This window comes from Leptosomus discolor, chromosome Z, assembly GCF_034619465.1.
Source record: "Leptosomus discolor isolate bLepDis1 chromosome Z, bLepDis1.hap2, whole genome shotgun sequence".
NCBI lineage: Eukaryota > Metazoa > Chordata > Aves > Leptosomiformes > Leptosomidae > Leptosomus > Leptosomus discolor.
In genome coordinates, this window is record NC_141419.1 from 10,344,155 (window position 1) to 10,362,880 (window position 18,726).

Here is an 18,726-nt window from a genome sequence, read left to right on the forward strand (position 1 = left end):
TCACTCATGTCAGGAGATTAAAACCTTTTTGTCTCTCTTTGATATCAAACTATTCTTTCCCAGTCCCTTTTATCTCTCAGAGCAGTGCTGAATTCCACAGCATCTTTGTCAGTTCGCTCGCGTTATTTGCAGCAATCATTTAATTGGTTTTAGAACTAATATTATTTAGTCATACTGTCATTTGCAACAACAGAGGCCCTTTAATATCCTAAAACTGTTGAGAGGCTCTGGTGTTAGCTGGGTAAGCATATGTATAAGAGAGACCACAAAGAATTTTGGGACCATGGTGGGAGTGCAAGGTAGCTAAATTGGATAGAAAAAGAAAAAACCCATACAAGTCAAAGTAAGATTGTACATCAGAAAAACTACAGCAATCTACTGAAAATTAGTAGATGATAGTCATGAGTAGCTTACAGTGAACCACGGGTACCAGCTTCCCTGAAGCACAGAAATAGGAACTTGGAGAAGCTTGTAAAAGGTGTCCTCAGGGAATCTTCCATTTTTTCACTATGATACCTTTAATCCTAGAATTGTCAAGCCACATGGAAAATAATAGGACTGAATAGTTCAGTCAGTTAAAAGTTAGTATTATTTCTTTTATCAAAAATATTAGGTCTTTCTGTGTTTCTGGAGCTGTTAGGATTTGTATAAACTTTAAAACAAGTGAAGTCAAGTATTGAACCTGTATTGCTCTTTCTTTTTTAATTTAAGATCATTATCTGTGACTAAGCAGACTCTATTCAATAGAAAGAAAGGACTTAAAGCCAATATTTTTTAACAGATGATTCAACGAGAGACAGAAGTAAAGAATAAGGTAACTGCTGTGGCGTTGACAGACTCTGTTCACAATGTGTGGCATCAAGAAGCTGGGAAAACTATTCGAGAGTGGATGCGAGAGGTGAGGCCAGGTTTTTTTAAAGAGTTGGGATATATCCGTTCTGTGTGTGGCTCTATAAACATGTCTTTATTGCCGACCTCTTCCATTTCTTTGAGATATAAAAGACAGCACATTACAGGACCATGGAAATTGTGTCCCTATGCGAGCCCCTAAAATAACTGAGATTAAAGCCATTTCTGAATTTCAAGGATAGCAGTCAAAATAATAAGAATCAAGTCCAGTGTTTCTTGCTGCCGCACAGCAATATAGAGACATATGCCAAGGCTGCCTGATATCTGGAGCGAAGTCGTGGGTGCACCCAGTGCTCCTGGATGGATCTGGTGATGGCGGATAAGCCCTTTTAAACTCTCTGTGACTCAGTTTGATGATCTGCACAACTGGCAAAAAATCCTTTCTGTCAGCAGTTTTATGAGATGTAACTACTTCTGAACTGCTCCAAGGTTTTCTGATGAAAAGTCAGGGCATTTGCTGCTGTACAGCTACCAACAGCTAGTTGATTGATGGCCAGCAAGCACCAGGTTCCACCCTTGGGTGAAGGATGGTGCCATGCATTTATCATTCGGTGTTTAAGTATGGGGTTGCTGAGATTTTAAAAATCATATTTTTTAAAGTGAGACCAACTAAACTTCCATTTATGAGTCTCTTCCTCTCCAGATCAGGCTTTTGTCCCTGTTTACTGCCTTCCCATTGCAGAATGCTAAAACAATAGGTGTACTTGGCAAATTTAAAATAGTCACATCCTGAACTTTTTGTTAGACCATGGACCTCTTCCCATGGATTTAGTGAAACTTTGTGTGTAGACTGCCTATTCCTGACTTAACCTTACAGTTTTATAGGCCATGACGGATGGGAATAGAGAACCACCTGGGATGCAGCCTGACAGCTCTGACTTAAATGTTAAAAATATAAAGAATGGTAACCCCTACAGGCTCTGTCAGAAAAATCCCCATTTTCTTTATGGGAAATCAAAACCTTAAAATATATGTTATGTAGTAAAACTGAAATTTTAAATCCTGTAATTTGAATCTGACAACTCCATTTTTCTTTAAGCATTTAGTCTGAATAAGACAAGTGCATTACCTTTAATTTCATTTGCAGAAAGTAGATCTTAAAGAATAAGTTAAATGATTAATGGCCTAAAAAGTGGATGGAGTGTCATAACTTACATTAGCATTGAAAATCTCCTATAAGAAAGAAGAATTTTACATATGTGAAGTGTGGCTGAGTGGTATTAAGACTAGCATATCACCTGGATATCTCTTACTTTAATCGGGTTTAAGGCTACTGGTAAAATGAATAATAATTAAAATATACACCTAATCGCTGCCTGTCTGTAGGGCTAATTGCTGTCATTGAAAGAATGAATTGTTAAAAAAGTAATTCTTCATTGAAGCTATCTCTCCTGTATCATTGGTGGCCTATTTTTAGTACCTATAGAAGTCATGATTTTTGAATTTATTAGGAGCTGTGATGAATGATAAAACAAATCATCCATTTACATATCTTGACACTGCTTTCGAGAATACTTATTTCGTACAGGCAAGTGTCACATTGTATATAAAAGCTGGTTAATTGTGTGCTAATCTTCTGTATTATCTCCAGCTCTCTGATGTAGTGTTCTATCAGTAGTTAATATTAATTTTACTTATTTCAAATGAATGTAATACTTCATAAAAATTCTACTTCTTTTATAATTTCTACCATCTTACACTTGCAGTTTCATTCAGCTGTTAATTAAAATTATACATGCAAATTGTAAAATGTATAATGCTTTACTACTTTAAACCTTAAAGCCTTTGTGAAATACTTCCATTTTAACCATTTTTTACTAAAAAGGTTACATTACTGGGTAGCGTGTTTGTTTTCTTTTTTTTTTTTTTTTCCATCAAGTTCAATAGTTTCATTGATCTACTGTTTCTTACAAAAATCTGCCATGCTTTGTGAACTTCACTTTCTAATCTCATACAGCAACCCTTCCTTTATGTTGTTCCTGCTCTCCCTGGTCCCAGAACAGTAGGGTTGCCTTGACAAATCTATTCAAAAGCCATTCCTCGCCCTTTATTGGTGGGGACTGAAGCCTTTGAAATTCTCTCCTCACTGCAACACAGCTGACATCTTCTTCCAGACAGAATGAATTAAGGAAATACAATAAGACACTTGATCTACCAGTCAAGGATCTTTCCACAGTGAGGACGGACTCCATGGTGCACAACTAGGACAGCAAGCATCTACAAATACACAATACATGCTTGTTTACCAGAATAGCAATCGTCCATTTTTTACAATCATGATTGATGGGATGATTTTTTTAGAAATCTGTCTGAAAATTCATGGAGTCTTTCCAAAAAGTTGTGCAGGTTCTGGTTTTTTTTTCTTTTCCCCTCAATGAAGTTAATCAGGTTTTCAGAAAGGGAAGGCTCAAATTTGTAGCAGGGGAAGTCCTGTAGATCTTGTAGTTCAGCTGGCAATCCTACTAAAAGTGTAGTTGCTTTATAATTAAATCTTCAATTCAGTAGGTTTGGTGTAGTTTTCAGCGTATTTCATTAAAAGCATATTATTTAATACTTTAGTTCGTAGACTCCCTTGAATAGATAGTGTTTGGAGCAAAACATTTAAAAAATTCATGGTAAATTCATCCTTCTCAGAGGTTCAGGAATGAAAGTTAAATTTAAATGCTTCCTGAACATGATTCCCCAAAGACAAGTATTTGCATTTTTAAATGTTCATGCGCCATTCATCTCGGCTATATTTCAAATTATTTGAATATTAATCTGCAGTCTTGATGGCTTTCATTCAGTTATAATCTGTTGTTTTGTGATTTCGCAACCATTCTTTCCACAGTGTACTCCGTCAAAACACCCTGAAAAATCGTGGTTTCTTCATGTTGGCAAGCGAGCAGGCTCAGTGTTTATATCAACATGCATTTAACAACTACAGAGAGGAATAGCTTAAAATGTGTGGTGGGTAATTCAGGCGCCGGTTGGTCCAAGCACCTGCTTAAGTCCACTGGCACTCAAAGCAGAACTTAAAGACTGCTATTCCAAATCTCCTGAATTCCTATGAATTACTTATTTAGTATGAGACTGCAATATTTCATCACCAGTTAGCATGAATAAGCTAGTGTAGAGTACCTTCCAGTCCCTGTTGGGATGGCTCTGTAAACTAATTTGAGTATTTTGATGTCATCCTTGTCCGTACTTGCAAAGTCTGTATTTATTTTTGCTCGTGAGTTTTTGGCTTACCCCAAAATCACCTACCTGCTCTTACAGAACTGCTGCAACTGGGTGTCCAGCTCTGAGCCCCTGGACACTTCGGTGGAGTCCATGCTGCCAGACTGCCCCCGCGTCTCTGCAGGTATGTCGATTTGTTTGCAGCAAGCCCGTGTACGTGTTTGTGCCCAGCAACAGCTTGATTTAAAAATGCATTGGGTTCTGAATGCATTTTAACGCTTCTATGGCAAGGTATGGTTGAAAGCATATGGCTGCTGCAATTCTATGCAGCCCACTGTTAATTTTTTGTTTGGTTTGTGTGGGGTTTAAGTTCTCTTGTCCACTTGTAGCTTAAATTTTTCTAGTCTTCTTTGCTCTTTGGCTTTAAGTAGTCGGTGATGTTACAGGTAGGAGCTTACGAAAAATAATAGCGATGATGAAAAGTCAGAAATTTATCATAGATCCTTTAATAAATATCTTAACTCTATGTAGGCACAAGGTTTTAGAGAAGTACATTAATGAAAGGGACAGCTAAGTGAAGTAAGACACTTGTCTGAATCCTGGTCAGCGTTAAGTCTGGTTTACGTAGCAAATTATTTGCAGCATCCAGGAATGTTGATGTGAGATTTCCGTTGTTTCGGAAATACTCAGCTGCACTTTTTCATTAATGAGTCATAAATCATAAGAAACACCTGAAATAATACACAAAGGCTTTTGTTAATGTGTAATAATTTCAGAAAGTAGACGTAGTTGTCAATGTAACAGGAAAATCTCCAATCTCTGTAGGAAAGTAATCTAAAATATATACAAGCTGTTACTGAACTTTCATGTTTGATTATCAGATTTCCTAAAAGCCATAGGTAGCATATTTCTGTAGAAGATGAAATCAGGTTCAAAGGAAGACGCAGCCTATACAATATTAATTTAAAAGCTGGAACAGTGTTTGACCTTGCTCTGTGAGACGCAGTTGTTCGTTTGACAAGTTAGAGATTCATATCTGTCTGGATTTGTGAGGTTGTTAATGAGACCTAACCTTGCAGATGAAATTTAGTTTACTGCAGGATATTTTCAAGGCTTGGAAAATCTAGCAGTGCTTTCTTTGAGAGCTCACAACAACCAGAGACCTGTAATCAGATTTCTGCTGTGGGCTGGGAACTAACCATGCAGATCATCAGCTCTGTACAGACACGGTGCAATAGCATTGACACTGCTCCTTAGTGCTCAGGGAAATGATATATTACTAAAATTTTCACAGATTCAACATTCATTTGCCAACTTTTTTCTCCTTTAGGGGAGACTACTGCAGTTTAAAAGAAAAATATTGTTCAGGAGTGGAATTCTTTAATACAGGATTAACTTCCAATCTTTGACATCTGTGTTGCTGTTGTGGAATAGTGGATGTTATAGAGGTCGTTTTAGTCAGGTAAACAGGGACTTGGATAGCAACCCGAAAGTATTTACAGTACACTTGAGCAGCACTGAAAATCCTCCATCTGATTTCCCTTCTCTTTCTTTGTATTCATCCTATGTGAATAATGTAAAAGGTATTCCATAAAAGAAATCCTAAGTGTTATTTAAAAATCAGACTGATGCTTTAATAGTAGTGTGAGTAAGTCTTAACTTCACATTTCTATCGAGGATGGGTCATAGTGGGAATAATGTTTATACTCCACTTAATGAACTCCCAGCTACACTGAAGTCTTTGGCAGGAGAATTAATTCAAATGGGATAGGATTTCAGCCAGTAAAAGTTGTAAAAGTTGGCTATTCGTATTTCGTGCATACATACAGTGCCACTAGATTAAGATCACTGGTGTTTTAGAGGTTCTTATCATAGATTTTGGACAGTGATTCAAATGGAGGCTAACCATTTCCAGGTTGGATCTTTGTAATATAAGGACAGTTGAAAATAATATAACTTTGTGTGACTACAGCTGAATTATCAATTTGCTCATATATTTTTTAATTAATTTTTTCTTCTATTTATGCCTAATAAGGCCAACTGTAAGACATTTACAGAGGAAGAAAGTCGATAATTCCTACAGTGTGTTTATATGAGCAATGGCATAAGCCTGCATTAGGGTAATCTGTAATAAATGTATGAAATGCTACTAGACGTAGGAGCATTAGTATTTAATGTGAGAGATTTTATTTCGCTCGTTTCCTGAGAACTGCAGTACTGAAATAGCCCACACTCAAACACTGGCAGCATTGCCCTTGGTATTTAAGTGAATGACAGTGAGAGCAATCAGAGCAATGAGAGGAGGTTTTTTTAAATAAACCTTTTGCAGAAGGAAGATTCGGTTTTCTTCTCGGAACCCCATTTTTAATCTGTGTTTGCACTGAGAAGTAAATTCAGGAATAACTGTGTCTTGGTCACATCTCATGAGCCAGCTTTTCCAGGAGGGGTCTGATATTCAGCTATTCAGCATACTGGGATTTACAGGTGACCCCAGTTTCTTTGTGAGCAGTTATGTCACAGTTTCTTGCTTTCGTTTCCCCTAAAAATCACTAGAGAGAAATAAATGGCCATCAAAGTGGAAAATCAACTTGTATTTCCAGATAGAGCCATTAAATCTTTTGATTAGAGCATTATTAAGTAATTAAAATGTTTGCTGTAATTCATTCATCCCTTACTAGGTTACAAAAATGCATTAATACACTTTAATAATTCAATGTTGAGGGCATGAGAAGAACAACAATACAGAAAAATGCAAGCCATAATAAATCCATTCTCTGTCCTTGTGGCAAGAGGTGGGGTACTGCAAAGGTCCCACCTTTGTGGTCTTTCCTCCACATCTCGAGGATTTGGTTCCATGCTCATGTCATAGTTTAATATCTTCCTGTGACAAGTTATCATCACACTGAAGGGATTGTCCTTTAAAATTTCTCATTTAACACCGTTGTCCTGTGTAGTATATGTAATCCTAAAAAGCCTTCCGTGCAGTGTTGGGAGACATACCTCCCAGCTCAGACATCTTCCATCAGACCTGGAGCTCCTGTTGAGGCTATCTGTCCAACGCTACCCCTCTTGTTACCCTTCCCATATTTTTCCGACAAGAACAAGGCATTCTTCCTTATCAGAGAAGAACCCACCACTCTCCCTCTGTCATTTACCTTTTACCAGGCAGGCTTGTCCAGCATCATTCCTCTGTGCTCCTTCTCTGGCTCACAGCCCTCTCTGATTTCCAGCTTTGGAGCATTGCACAGATAAGGTCCTCAGCTGTGGCACTGGCACCTCATTGGCCTGGAGGAGCCCACTGTCGGTCTTCTGCCTTCAGTCTATGTTAAGAAACCTGTCTCCTACCCTCTTCACTTTTGGGACCCATTAAGGACCTCTGTTAGACCTGGGGTCATCTCCTGCCTCAATCTTAATCCACTTTCCTAATGGAGTCAAACCAGAAGACCTCTCTTCTGTCTCAGAGGAGATGGATCCATTTCCTATCTAAGACATAAGCAAATGGAAGGTGAAGACTTTAAAAGTAGTCTGTACATTAAAGGTCATCACATAAAATGGAGTAGGGGTGGGAGTCTTACTGGTTCAAAGATTGGAGGTCAACTTGTAATTTGTCACGGGCAATGGGATAGATGTTTTGATGACAGGTTGTGTCGTGTTACTGCTAACATAGTTGTAGTTCACTTCAGGTCTCTGAGACCTTACAACGTTTCTCCTAGTTCTAGAGAGAAGCCCTTGGGAAGCCATCCCACTAGAGCAGCTGCTGGGTGGGAAACGCTGAACACAACGATGGGAGAAGGCAAATCTGTGGATCTTGAGTCCATCTCCACTGCTGCTCAACAATTAAATTACATTGATTTCAGGATAGTGGCCTGAACATGACCCCAGGAAAGGCATTGTGGTACATTTTGCCAGGTAAACATGGCCTTTGTTTTCATGAATGTGAATATTTTGGGGTGGCTCACAGAGAGCACCTTAGTGTTTGGATAAGATGCATTCCTTGGCTTATGTGTTTCTGCAAGTGAAAGCTTTCTATTTAGGAGAGAAGATTAAACTTTGCAGTATTTTGCCAAAGTGGATATGCACCAAAACTCATTTACATAATCAAATAAAAAGAAGTTATTGTAACATTAGTAAAATGAATTGCCTAATCAAATCCTTTTAAAGCCTTTCTAGTTGACCCCTAAAATCACTGGTTATTCTTTTAACAGTTGCAGCCAATGCAGTTAAAACACTGTAAAATAAGGAAATTATAACATCAGAAGACAAACAAGATGACACAATGGAATGAAATGTTGACAGTAATCAAGAAAACCTCTATTCACGGAAGAGCCTAGACTTGAATGTAAATCTCTGTAGTAAGGAAAAAAGTGCAAGAATTAGTTCACGTAGCTGAATAAAGTGATCTTAGGCTCGCAGAAGAAAAACAAACTCTCAGTTTTGGGGGACAGGTATGACCCGTGCTGGCGGTGCTCTAAACAGTATCCTAAGTGAGTCCTCAGGTACTAAACATCAAGCTTGATTCTGTATGGTACATAAAACGTTTCGTATCATTTAGGCTAGCCAAGCACAACTCTTTTTTTTCACTCTGAATTTGCAAAAGATCATTATTACTTCTAACAGGCTACAGCAGGTGTTAGGGGGGGTTTTAGAGATAAATTAATAGAAGGGAAAGAATGGTTGTGGTGTGAAGGGACCTCTGAATTCATCTGGTCCAACTCCTGCTCAAGCAGGGCTACCTGGAGCCAGCTGTCCAAGACTATGTCTGGCCTCCCATGAGCTCCGTTGCATGTCAATAAAGAAACCATGGTCATGGTAATTAATATTCACATAAGGTTGTGAGGTTTTTATTGTATACTTGCCCTAACTTCCAAAAAACCCCAGAGTCATGCCGCAACAATGTGGTGTGCTGGGCGGTTGTGTAGGGTTTAAGACCATAATGAGTGAGTGGAGGTAGGGGTAGTTGTCCAGACTCAGGTAAGACAGTCAGCTTGGCGTGTGTCAGCATCAAAAGAAGGTCCTTCACATTGCACAGAGGTTCAGAAGGGGGTTGTTTCCCTGCTTTGCCTTTTCAAATCCTTTTAACTGGGAGAGGGGAAGGGGGGCTGGTGGCTGTTTCTGATGGAGCTTGTCCCAACAAAGAGCAGGGTTGTCATCCATTGAGCCTCTCGGTAAAAACACAGCCGAAAGCGTTCCTGCATGTGTTAAAACACACGCTATGTATTTTAAGGCTTGGGAGGTTTTTTTAGAGATTTTGCTGTATGCACATAAGAGACTCGCGGTTCAAAACAAATGGAAGATGAGATTCTACAGAGCTCACTGAAAAACAGGGAAAAGCTTGTTACCTGCTGGTTTTGAGTCCTTGGCATAGCTTGATTTAATATCAAGACAAGAATATGGTACTAAACAGTTCCCTTGAGACTGCTGCTTTGTGCCAAGTAATAGAATAGCATCAATAATCCTTCCACGGGGCTACAGTAAATTTAAGTAAAGTTATTCTTTTAGAACTGTTAGATCTACTTAAAAGCACTGATCCAAGAAAGTGAATGCATCACTTGCACAGCCAGCCTTTCCCTGGAAGAGCAGGCATGCAGCCTGGCCCCTGCGCATGCTTGCACCGACTCGTCAGATAAAGCCGTTGTTGCAGAGCTTGTGTTGATACTGGGGAGACCATGAATTGCCCATTAGATTACGGAGGTGGTGGTTTTTGTTGGCTTTGCCTAACAGGTGACTTCTGCCCGCTGTTCTAAGAGTTCAGTTGTGTATTTCCGTAGGAAAGCCTCGTCTAGCTGCAGATGCACCCCATGCTGAGCAGATCCTGGGGTTCAAACAGGAGGATCTCCAGAGAGGTTAAATGGGCTCCACAACACTGCTGGGTCTGTGCGCAGAGGTAATTGCAGGAGTGAGGCTTGTGACAGCCATAGGGAAATACCAACTTATTTCTCCCTGCTGTTTTTCCTCAGCTTTATTTGCACCACACTCTGCTCCCACTCTTACACATCTATGTATCTTGCTCGTAACAAACAAGGCAGAAACAATCATAAACTGTATTAAGCACTGAGACAATACCTGGCTCATCTCCTTAGCTGCTTTTAGCGCAGTTTACCAATGCTTCTCATTTTTCACTCTTTAATTAACTTGATGAAAACCATTCTGGGCTGGTTTTAGTATTTTGTGATCGGGGTAGGTGTCCGGTAACTAGTAGTATAGCAAGTAAGTACAAAACCACACACTTTTTACAGTAAGGCAGATTAGGCAATTTACCCATTTTACTAAAAATTTTATTTCTGCATTCACTAGTCATTCACAGAGATTAAGATTACAGTAATCAGTGTTTACTGTAAACCTCTTTGCATTTTATATATTCATGTGCATGTAGTTCTGTCAATAAAAGCTTTGCACTTAGGAGAAAAAATTAAAAGCCACAGCATTTTGTCAGGGTAGCAGGGCCTTGTGTTTAGCTGCATATTAATTTGTTTTAAGGTGTTTGCAACGTTAATAGCACAAATGGAGGAATGCAGGAATCTGCAGTGTGAAGGTGGCTTCGTAGCCTTGCATCAGCATCCTCACGTGCTGCAAGTGTTGGTCCTGTACTTCCATTTCTGCTGATGTAGGTTGTCTGCCAGGCACTGGATATTATGGAAACCTTGAAGCATCAGCCTGTTTTAGCCACAACTCTGGAAGTCGCTGCAAAGTCCGACTAACTAATGTCTTCTTAGCACAGAAGTAGCTTTTTCCCTGCTCCCGATTCTTCAGAGGCGCTCTGCTTTAGTCTTCTGCTCAGCCTCAGTGTTGCAGGCAGCTTTTCGTTTCGTGTATAATACCTAACTGGATATGAGCTCCTGTGTTGTATTTTGAGTAGCTTTGCTTCACAATACTTTGGAAAGGACAAAATCTATAAAGACCTGTTGAACGATGCTGCACATTCTATACCAGGACACCAGAGCCTCAAAAGTAAATAAGAAATTGTGAATTTGAAAGCGTTGACTTGAGTTACCAGATGTTGCTGTGGTCAGAGAGTTCAATTTTGGAAAAATTTCGTAATGCATTTTTTTAACTTTTTATATGACCAGCTAGGTGTTCAATATACCAACAGTACTGTTATTTTTTAGAACAAAACACTCATATTTGTGTACCATTCTATGAAATAGTTACATGTATTTGAGGCAATACTGATATTAGAGAAACTTTCATCCAAAGTTATTCTTGTACTCAAACATATCTATTTGTCATTGCATTTTTTGTAGACTACAGTGAACTAGTTAGGGTGATGTATGCTTGCCTTAGAGACCCTGAGGCTGCCTTTGATTGTGGTAATAATGAATAATATGAATTATTACAGCCAGATAGTTCTCTCAAAGTGTTTAACAACAGACTGCCGTGACCATTGCTTCCAATACTTGTTAATGCTGTCTCATTAATGCTTTATATATCCGTATCTATGTGTTGGCTGAAGCCTTACTCTAATGTGTGATTGCAGATTCTTGAATTCAGGGACTTTTTGTTCACAAGAACCTTGTGCTTCTTCTCAGCCCATGCAGGTGCCAAGTGCCAGAATAGGTTTTCCTTAGCCGGTCTTCTGCATGCCTGTTGTCTAAAAATACTTATACCCCGGCTCCTTACAGCACTTAGGGGCACAATGGCAGTACAACAAATAGTGAACACATTCATGTTTTGAATAGGCAGATGCAACTTTACTGCAGATTTCGAAGTGACAGTCTAGACTGACACTTTACAGAGACTATGTTAAGTATGATTAAATTATTGCTAGAAAGCTCATCCAGTATTAGTTCAATCTGCACTAATTTTGTCTGTTGAAGGGGAAAAGCTAGAACAAGAGCAGTGGAGCTGGTGAAGGGTGTAGAGCACAAGTCTTACAAGGAGTGGCTGAGGGAACTGGGGTTATTCAGCCTGGAGAAGATAAGGCTGAAGGTAGACCTTACTGTTCTCTACAACTGCCTGAAAGGAAATTGTAGTGAGGTGGGGGTCAGTCTCTTCTCCCAAGTAAGAAGTGATAGGACGAAAGGAAATGGCCTCAAGTCGTTCCAGGGGAGGTTTAGATTGGGCATTAGGAAAAATTTCTTCACAGAAAAGGTTATCAAGGACTGGGAACACACTGCCCAGGGCAGTGGTGGGGTCACTGTCCCTGGAGGTATTAAAAAGTCATGTAGATGTGGAGCTTAGGGACATGGTCTAGTAGTGAGCTTGCCAGTGCTGGGTTAGCGGTTGGACTCAATGATCTTAGAGGTCTTTTCAACCTAAATGATTCTGTGATTCAATAAGTCTATGATTCTGTGAGAGTGGGACTCAAATTGACTTTTTCCTCCAGGGCATGTCAGAATATGCCCTAGCAGAAATAGATATTTTTCCACCTGTTCTTGCTTTTTGTGATGGTAGCAAAAGCTTTCCTTACACGGTGGCTCACCACCACCTATTTACACCCAATGCCTTCCCAGCCTCTCAATGCACATAGCCAACGCTATATCAAACAGCAACTGCTTAACTTATGAGTTAAAGTGTGGTTAAAGTGTGTCTTCCATAGGGTAGAAGAGAAGGCCATAGTCCTCTCTCATTTCATATCCTCTGAAATACCTACAGGCTCCACTCCAGCAGTAGTGAAACTCTTTACATGTGTCTCGGTAAGTTTTCTTTAAGTACTAAGTGGGATCGAGATTCAGTGTTAGTCTTTGTATTCCAAGTTACATCTACATTACTATTAGTAATTTAAAAAATTATTTTCTGTATTTCATCCTTAGTACCTCTGAAGCCAGAACATGTGTAGAGGTGGGATCTGGTACACCTGTGTAATTGTAAAAGCTGTATTTCTGCTGGAGGTCGGCACCTGTAAGGAGGTATTCCCTGAGAGATGTAATCCAAAATTCAATAGCAGAATTTTTATTTGCATTGGCATAACATCCAAAAGATCATTTACATTTCAGCTTGCATTTTCTGTTAGAATCTAAATTTGGATTTGGATTTGGTAGAATTTTTCAAAAGGTTCACTTTCATTTGAAAATTTTTGATCTTTTTTAATAAATATATATAGTTTAGGCCAGGAAGGACATTTAAATCACATATTCTCCACTTTTGTAGGTAGGTCTTTAACTTTTGACCAGATGTTGTTACGCTGAAATTTAAAACACATTTGGTTAAAATGTGTTTTCATAAAGTCGTCCAGCCATGGCTGGCAGGATTCAAGAGATGGGCAATCTATTGTTTCCGTCCCTTTGTATTTTGTCAAACTATTAAGAGTTTCTAAACTATTTCTAATTTGGCTTTGTCTGGTTTCAGGTTCCAGCCATTAGTTCTTTCTGTGCCTTTTTTCTACTAAGTTAAAGAGCCGTTTAGTACATTTGCTTTTCTCTGTGTGAATTAGGTCCTAGAATCAAGTCAACACTCAATTTGCTTTTGAGAAATGAACTAGACTGTGTTCTTTGAGTCTCACTGCAAGTTAATTTCTCCAGTTTTAAATTCTCCAATTTTAAATGCTTTTGTACACTTTTCTGAGGCGCCTCCAGTCTTTCAACATCTTTTCTTTGAAACAGACGTGTCTGCATCTCAGTAATGTGATACACAGACATCAAATCTTCAGTACCTGATTTTCTCCCGTTCCGTTAGCCAACAGTTACATTTGACCCTTTTATCACCATACTATAGCGAGTCAATTTAGGTGGAGCTTGTCCAGCGATATCCTTTTTAGAGCTGCTTCTTTTCATCTTGGTTCTAAAGTAGTGTTGTGGAATGCTGCAGGTAGCAAGGTTACTCTTATTAATAACCATCCTGCCCATCTTCATGTTTACAGAAGCTTTACCACCAGCGAATTTATATTTATTTCCTGTGTTGTTGAATAGCTGTAGGACACTTGGGCAGTAACATCTCTTTTCAATAACGGTTTCTCCATTATAACTACATTTGCAGATTACTTGGTCTGCAATTTCTTAGAAATATTGAATAATACTGACTTTTAACCTATTTTCGTGAGTAAGCAAGAATTGTAGAATTGTGCCATTTGTCCCCTTGTGAATTTGTGAAACATTGATCCATTCCTGCCTAATTTGAAGTTTTAGTTGTAATTTAAGTTTCACCAAGTTTTGTGATAATAGTTTACAGCGCAGAAGTGAAGGATGTGTCTTCCTAATAAAAGGAAGAGTTTTAATGTCTTTTTTGAAAGACAGTGGGGAGTAACTGAGGTGCTAGACACAGTGCTTGGGAACAAACAGCTGGCAAAGCAGGAGTCATGGCCACCCAACTGTAGCAGGTAAGTGGCTCCGGTGTAGTGACATTATAGAGGGTCTTTCTTACAGAATTTTAGTGAAAAACCTGGGAAGAGCAAAAAGTAGTTGCTGGAAAGAAAAGGGAGACAGAGGGCTTTCTGAAAATGCTTACCAAAGCTGGCATAATTTGTCCTGCTGCTCAGAATGTTCTGGAGGAATAAATCAAATACCTGACGAAAACTTGAGTATACTCGATTTGAATATAAATTCTTATCAGATAAACATGCTAATTCATCAAAGAGTGAAACTGAATTTATTTGTTTAGGATTTATTTTCCAGTAGGTTGTATTGGCTTGAATTAATTACATTTTTCTACCTCAGTTCTTCATGAATAGACTCCAATATCACAGCATTGCAGGTCTTAAAGGGATTTTTAGCACGCATCAGCTTCATCCCCCAGCCCAAGGCAAGAACAAATGTTCTTGCATCACTTCCTGACATGTGCTCATCTCATTGGTTCTTTCCTTTGTGTTGTGTGATGACACATCCTTACTGAGCGGTCTCTTCCAAACTTGTAGTTGCGCCTATCTTCCTTGGTGTGTGCACACAACTTCGGGACCAGTAAGCAAGTTACCCGCAAAAATGCATTGGCCAGTTGGACAGAGGTGGTAAGCGCTGAGAATTGTTACCCTGCAGCAGATGACTTGCAATGAAAATCTGAATGAACTGGGATTGTTTTCCCTAAAGAAAAGTAGATTTCCTGGGAAGAAGAGCAACAGAGGAGAACAGACATGTAAAAATGTTCCAGTAAAAAAAAATTAGAATGATTCTTCATGTGCACAGTCCCTAGGGCAGGAATTTCTGGACCTAATATGTCCATTTTCCCATTATTTTTCTTGAGATTTATGTCAGGCTAACTGTGCAAAGAGTCTTGTCTGAAATTTTGGATTAGGATTTTTCACATCTTCTGTAACTTCTCTGCTATTTCAAGTGTTACTTGCAAAGAACATCAGTAGCCAGTTAGCTAGTTTCTGACTCTTGAATACAAACTCTGCAAGCCTGACTATTTAGAAGTATTTATCCCTGAGAAGATATTGATGAGCAGCAAAAAAGAATGTACTTCACCAAACACTTTGCCATTCTTTTCTCCAAATAGAAAAAAGGAATATATATTGAACAATTTCATACTTTCTTCTGCATTGTTATTTACAGTTTCACCATCTCTATCTGAAAATAGACATATGTTTGCTATGGATTGCATTTGTTGCTTGTATATAAAACAAAGTTCTTCATTGTGCTAAGTTTGCCAGCCATAGATTGTTTTTCCTCAGACAGCTTCAGCTTTCCTAATCGTCTTGTTATGCCAATAACAGGCTATTTCCACATTTTTCTATATTCCTTGACTGATTTCACTTTTTCACTGAACCAGGAAGACTAACGCTCTGTCTTAGGTCTTTTATGTCATCCAACAAACTTTTTTAAAATACCATTCATTCATTTATGTTTAAAAACCTCATCTTTATTAAATTGGCTGGTCTTTTTTCTACCTAGAAGAAAATAACCTTTTGAAGCACCAATCATGTGTGTTGCCAGCTGAGGTTTCTCTCTGTTCAGTCCCACCCAATGTCATCAAATCAGGTTCACTGGCCCCAGGCAGCCACCTGTTGGTCTTTATCCATCACAACACTGCCCAAAATGGTAAAGTCATGGAAAGCCTTATGCCTTTTTGTGTTAGAAAATCATCGTTCGTAGTTTTCAGAAACCTTCAATGTTTGTGACCACCAATATCCATCTCCTGAGCTGATGCCTTCCAGGGTGATGAAGCTCTCCTCACATCGCAGAGGTGTGCTTAGGAAGAAACTTACGCCATTCTATGGTTTGCCAAGGCTGTCGTGTCACAAACCTCCCCATCAGCATCTCCTCCTGGGCTTTTTTAGCACATTAGCACACATGCACTGAGGGCCCAAGCTCAGATTTGTCAGTATTGTTGGAGTAAGTAACAGTGTTTTTAGAATAGAGCACCACATCCTCCCTGCTTTTATGCACTTGAATCACTCTAAAGAGGCAATAAACAGACATTTTAATACTTCAGACATACAAATTATCTTAATGGCTGTCAGTAGTGCAAATTGTATCAAATTCCTGCTCATGGCTGTGGCTGGGCAACAAACAGGAACAGGAAAAACTCCTAGTAGTGGCATAGAATTGACTTTAACATTCATTTTCTTTTTTCTTTGCCACATAAATTAAATTTATTTGCAACACATGGAGGTTAAATTTATATCATATTTGCCTTCTTAGCACCCTGCCCTCAAGTTGCTAATTTAACAGTTTTCTGGCTGCTCCAGCTAGCTCTCAGCCGAGAAGATAAGTTTCCCAACCTGTGAGATAACCAAAAGATGAGAAACATGGAGCTCTGCGATGCCATTTTTAGAGGCCCTTTTCACAGTATATTTGCACTTTAAACTTTCTCTTATCAAGGAACATGCCTATATTTGGAAGGCCCAATTTTCTGTTGAGAGGACTTGTAATTTTCTGGTAACCAGTGTCAGCAACTAATCTCCTCATGTTAATGTACAGAGACAGTCAAGTGACTTGTTTTAGATGCGTTGTGACCGTTACCTGTTTATTAAAAGAAAAGCAAACAACTGCTAATGTTCAGATGCTGATTGTTTACACAAATAGTGTTAAGGACAAGGCGAATTTAAGCAGACATGTTTTATTCTCACATTAGACATGAAAACCATACTCTGTGTGATAATTGTTTGTAATATGTCTCTCAACATTATGAATACTTACATATTCCAATAAATATTTTAATTTAGTGAGCCACATTTAATAAGTAATATTTTTTAAGTATGTTCCAATTTTTATGTGAAAGAAGGGAATAGGTCATTTCCCTCTATATTAATCCTTTTATTTTAGGTAGGTTTACAAGACATACCTACAACAGCTTAACAGGGAAATAATCTGCATGGTTAACAGAGTAAACTGTTTTAGGTGATGTTCATTGTTGCTGCTGTGACTACAGTAGTCAGCTTGAAGGCAAATGTCATGTACATTTGAACACTGTTAAGTGCCCATCGTTACTTTTAAGGACAAGAGTTGTCTTTTTGTGAGTTTAATTTTTGTGTAAATGAGGCGTTGTGTATAAAAGTTCTTACCACTTTATCTGAGATTTTTGTGTTAATATATCATTTGAAATGATACATGTTATAAAATATAGCATGCATGCATATGATTTTTATTACGAATAAGTAAAACTCATGTATATTTTAAATCTGAAGGCAGGTTTTTGGCTCTTAGGTGCTCACATGCAGATGTGTCCCAGTCCCATGGACAGTTTACACACGTGCATGAGGGCAGACCTTTGCTCTGACTTTGCCTTGCTAGGCAAGACAGGTCATATTTTGCCTCCAGATAATCAGTGCTATTACATCAGAGTTTAAACTACATACTGAACTGAGTGTAAACAAAATCTCAAAACACTTGTGCGCCAGAAGCGGGCGTCACGTTACAGTTACAGGGTAATCGAACTTCAAGGACTTGTCATTACTCTGAGTAGTTACACTAAAATGTTTGTTACTTGGGTAATTTGGGGCAGAAGTCTAGACATCTGCTTATGCGACTTGGTCCGTTCAGTGAAATCCACTCCTTTTCAGCATCAAAAATTTCACATAAAAGTCCCATAAGATCAAACACTTGTAAGATGGTGGTTGAAGATTTCCTAAAGCAGTGCTTTGCTGGACTCTGATAATAATGCGTGTCAGAGCTGTGAGATAGGATTTGTTTCATTTTAGGAGTGCTCTGGACGTTTATGGTTTTGACAGTTTCCTGCTACTGATTGCAAAACTTAGACTCAAACATGAGGTGCAGCTTGCAAATTCAGCACAGCTTATGAATCTTGCAAATTTCTTTTGGCAGCTGGGGACCTGATTCAGCTGCCACTAAAGATTCCCAGTGGTTTTGGCGGGTCTCACATCAGTCCTTTTGTCTCTGCAGACTTCTATTTTAAACCAAATGCTGAGTGTGAACCAATGGCAATTGTTAAGAGTGGGGGTTTTTTCCTTCTTTTAATAGCCCTGGATGAAACTTACTAAACATTTGTGTCATGCTTTGTTTGATACAATTCTCTCCATTATTCTTGAAGCACACATCTCCTATCCTCCAGGAAAGTGTCAGCTTCCCATCAAGATCTGCCTGCCTGTGTGGAGGAAGGGGTGCAGCCTTAGGGGATGGGGAACTGAAAGAGCACAGGAGGGACCCAGAGCTGTTGACTAGCAATTTGCTCACTTTCCTATGAGATGTTGGCTTGAGACCCCTTCCACTGAAACGGGAACTGAAGTGGGTTGCTGCTTCTTATGTCGGTGGTCTAACTGTTGCACTTTCATATACCTGAAGGCTCTCCTTTTCTCATCCATCCTAAAAGAGAGTGTTTTCGACTTGTTTT

The 18,726-nt window shown here is 39.0% G+C and overlaps 1 protein-coding gene across 3 annotated transcripts in view; it reads left to right on the forward strand.

Annotated features, from left to right (window-relative positions):
* ARB2A (ARB2 cotranscriptional regulator A) overlaps positions 1 to 18,726 on the forward strand; it is a 243,903-nt gene that overhangs the window by 169,861 nt on the left and 55,316 nt on the right. For all 3 annotated transcript variants that reach the window (XM_086479798.1, XM_086479799.1, XM_086479801.1), the window contains 2 exons: positions 782 to 898; positions 4,168 to 4,252. In XM_086479798.1, coding sequence (XP_086335924.1) covers positions 782 to 898; positions 4,168 to 4,252 — 202 coding nt within the window. The remainder of the gene's footprint in view (positions 1 to 781; positions 899 to 4,167; positions 4,253 to 18,726) is intronic.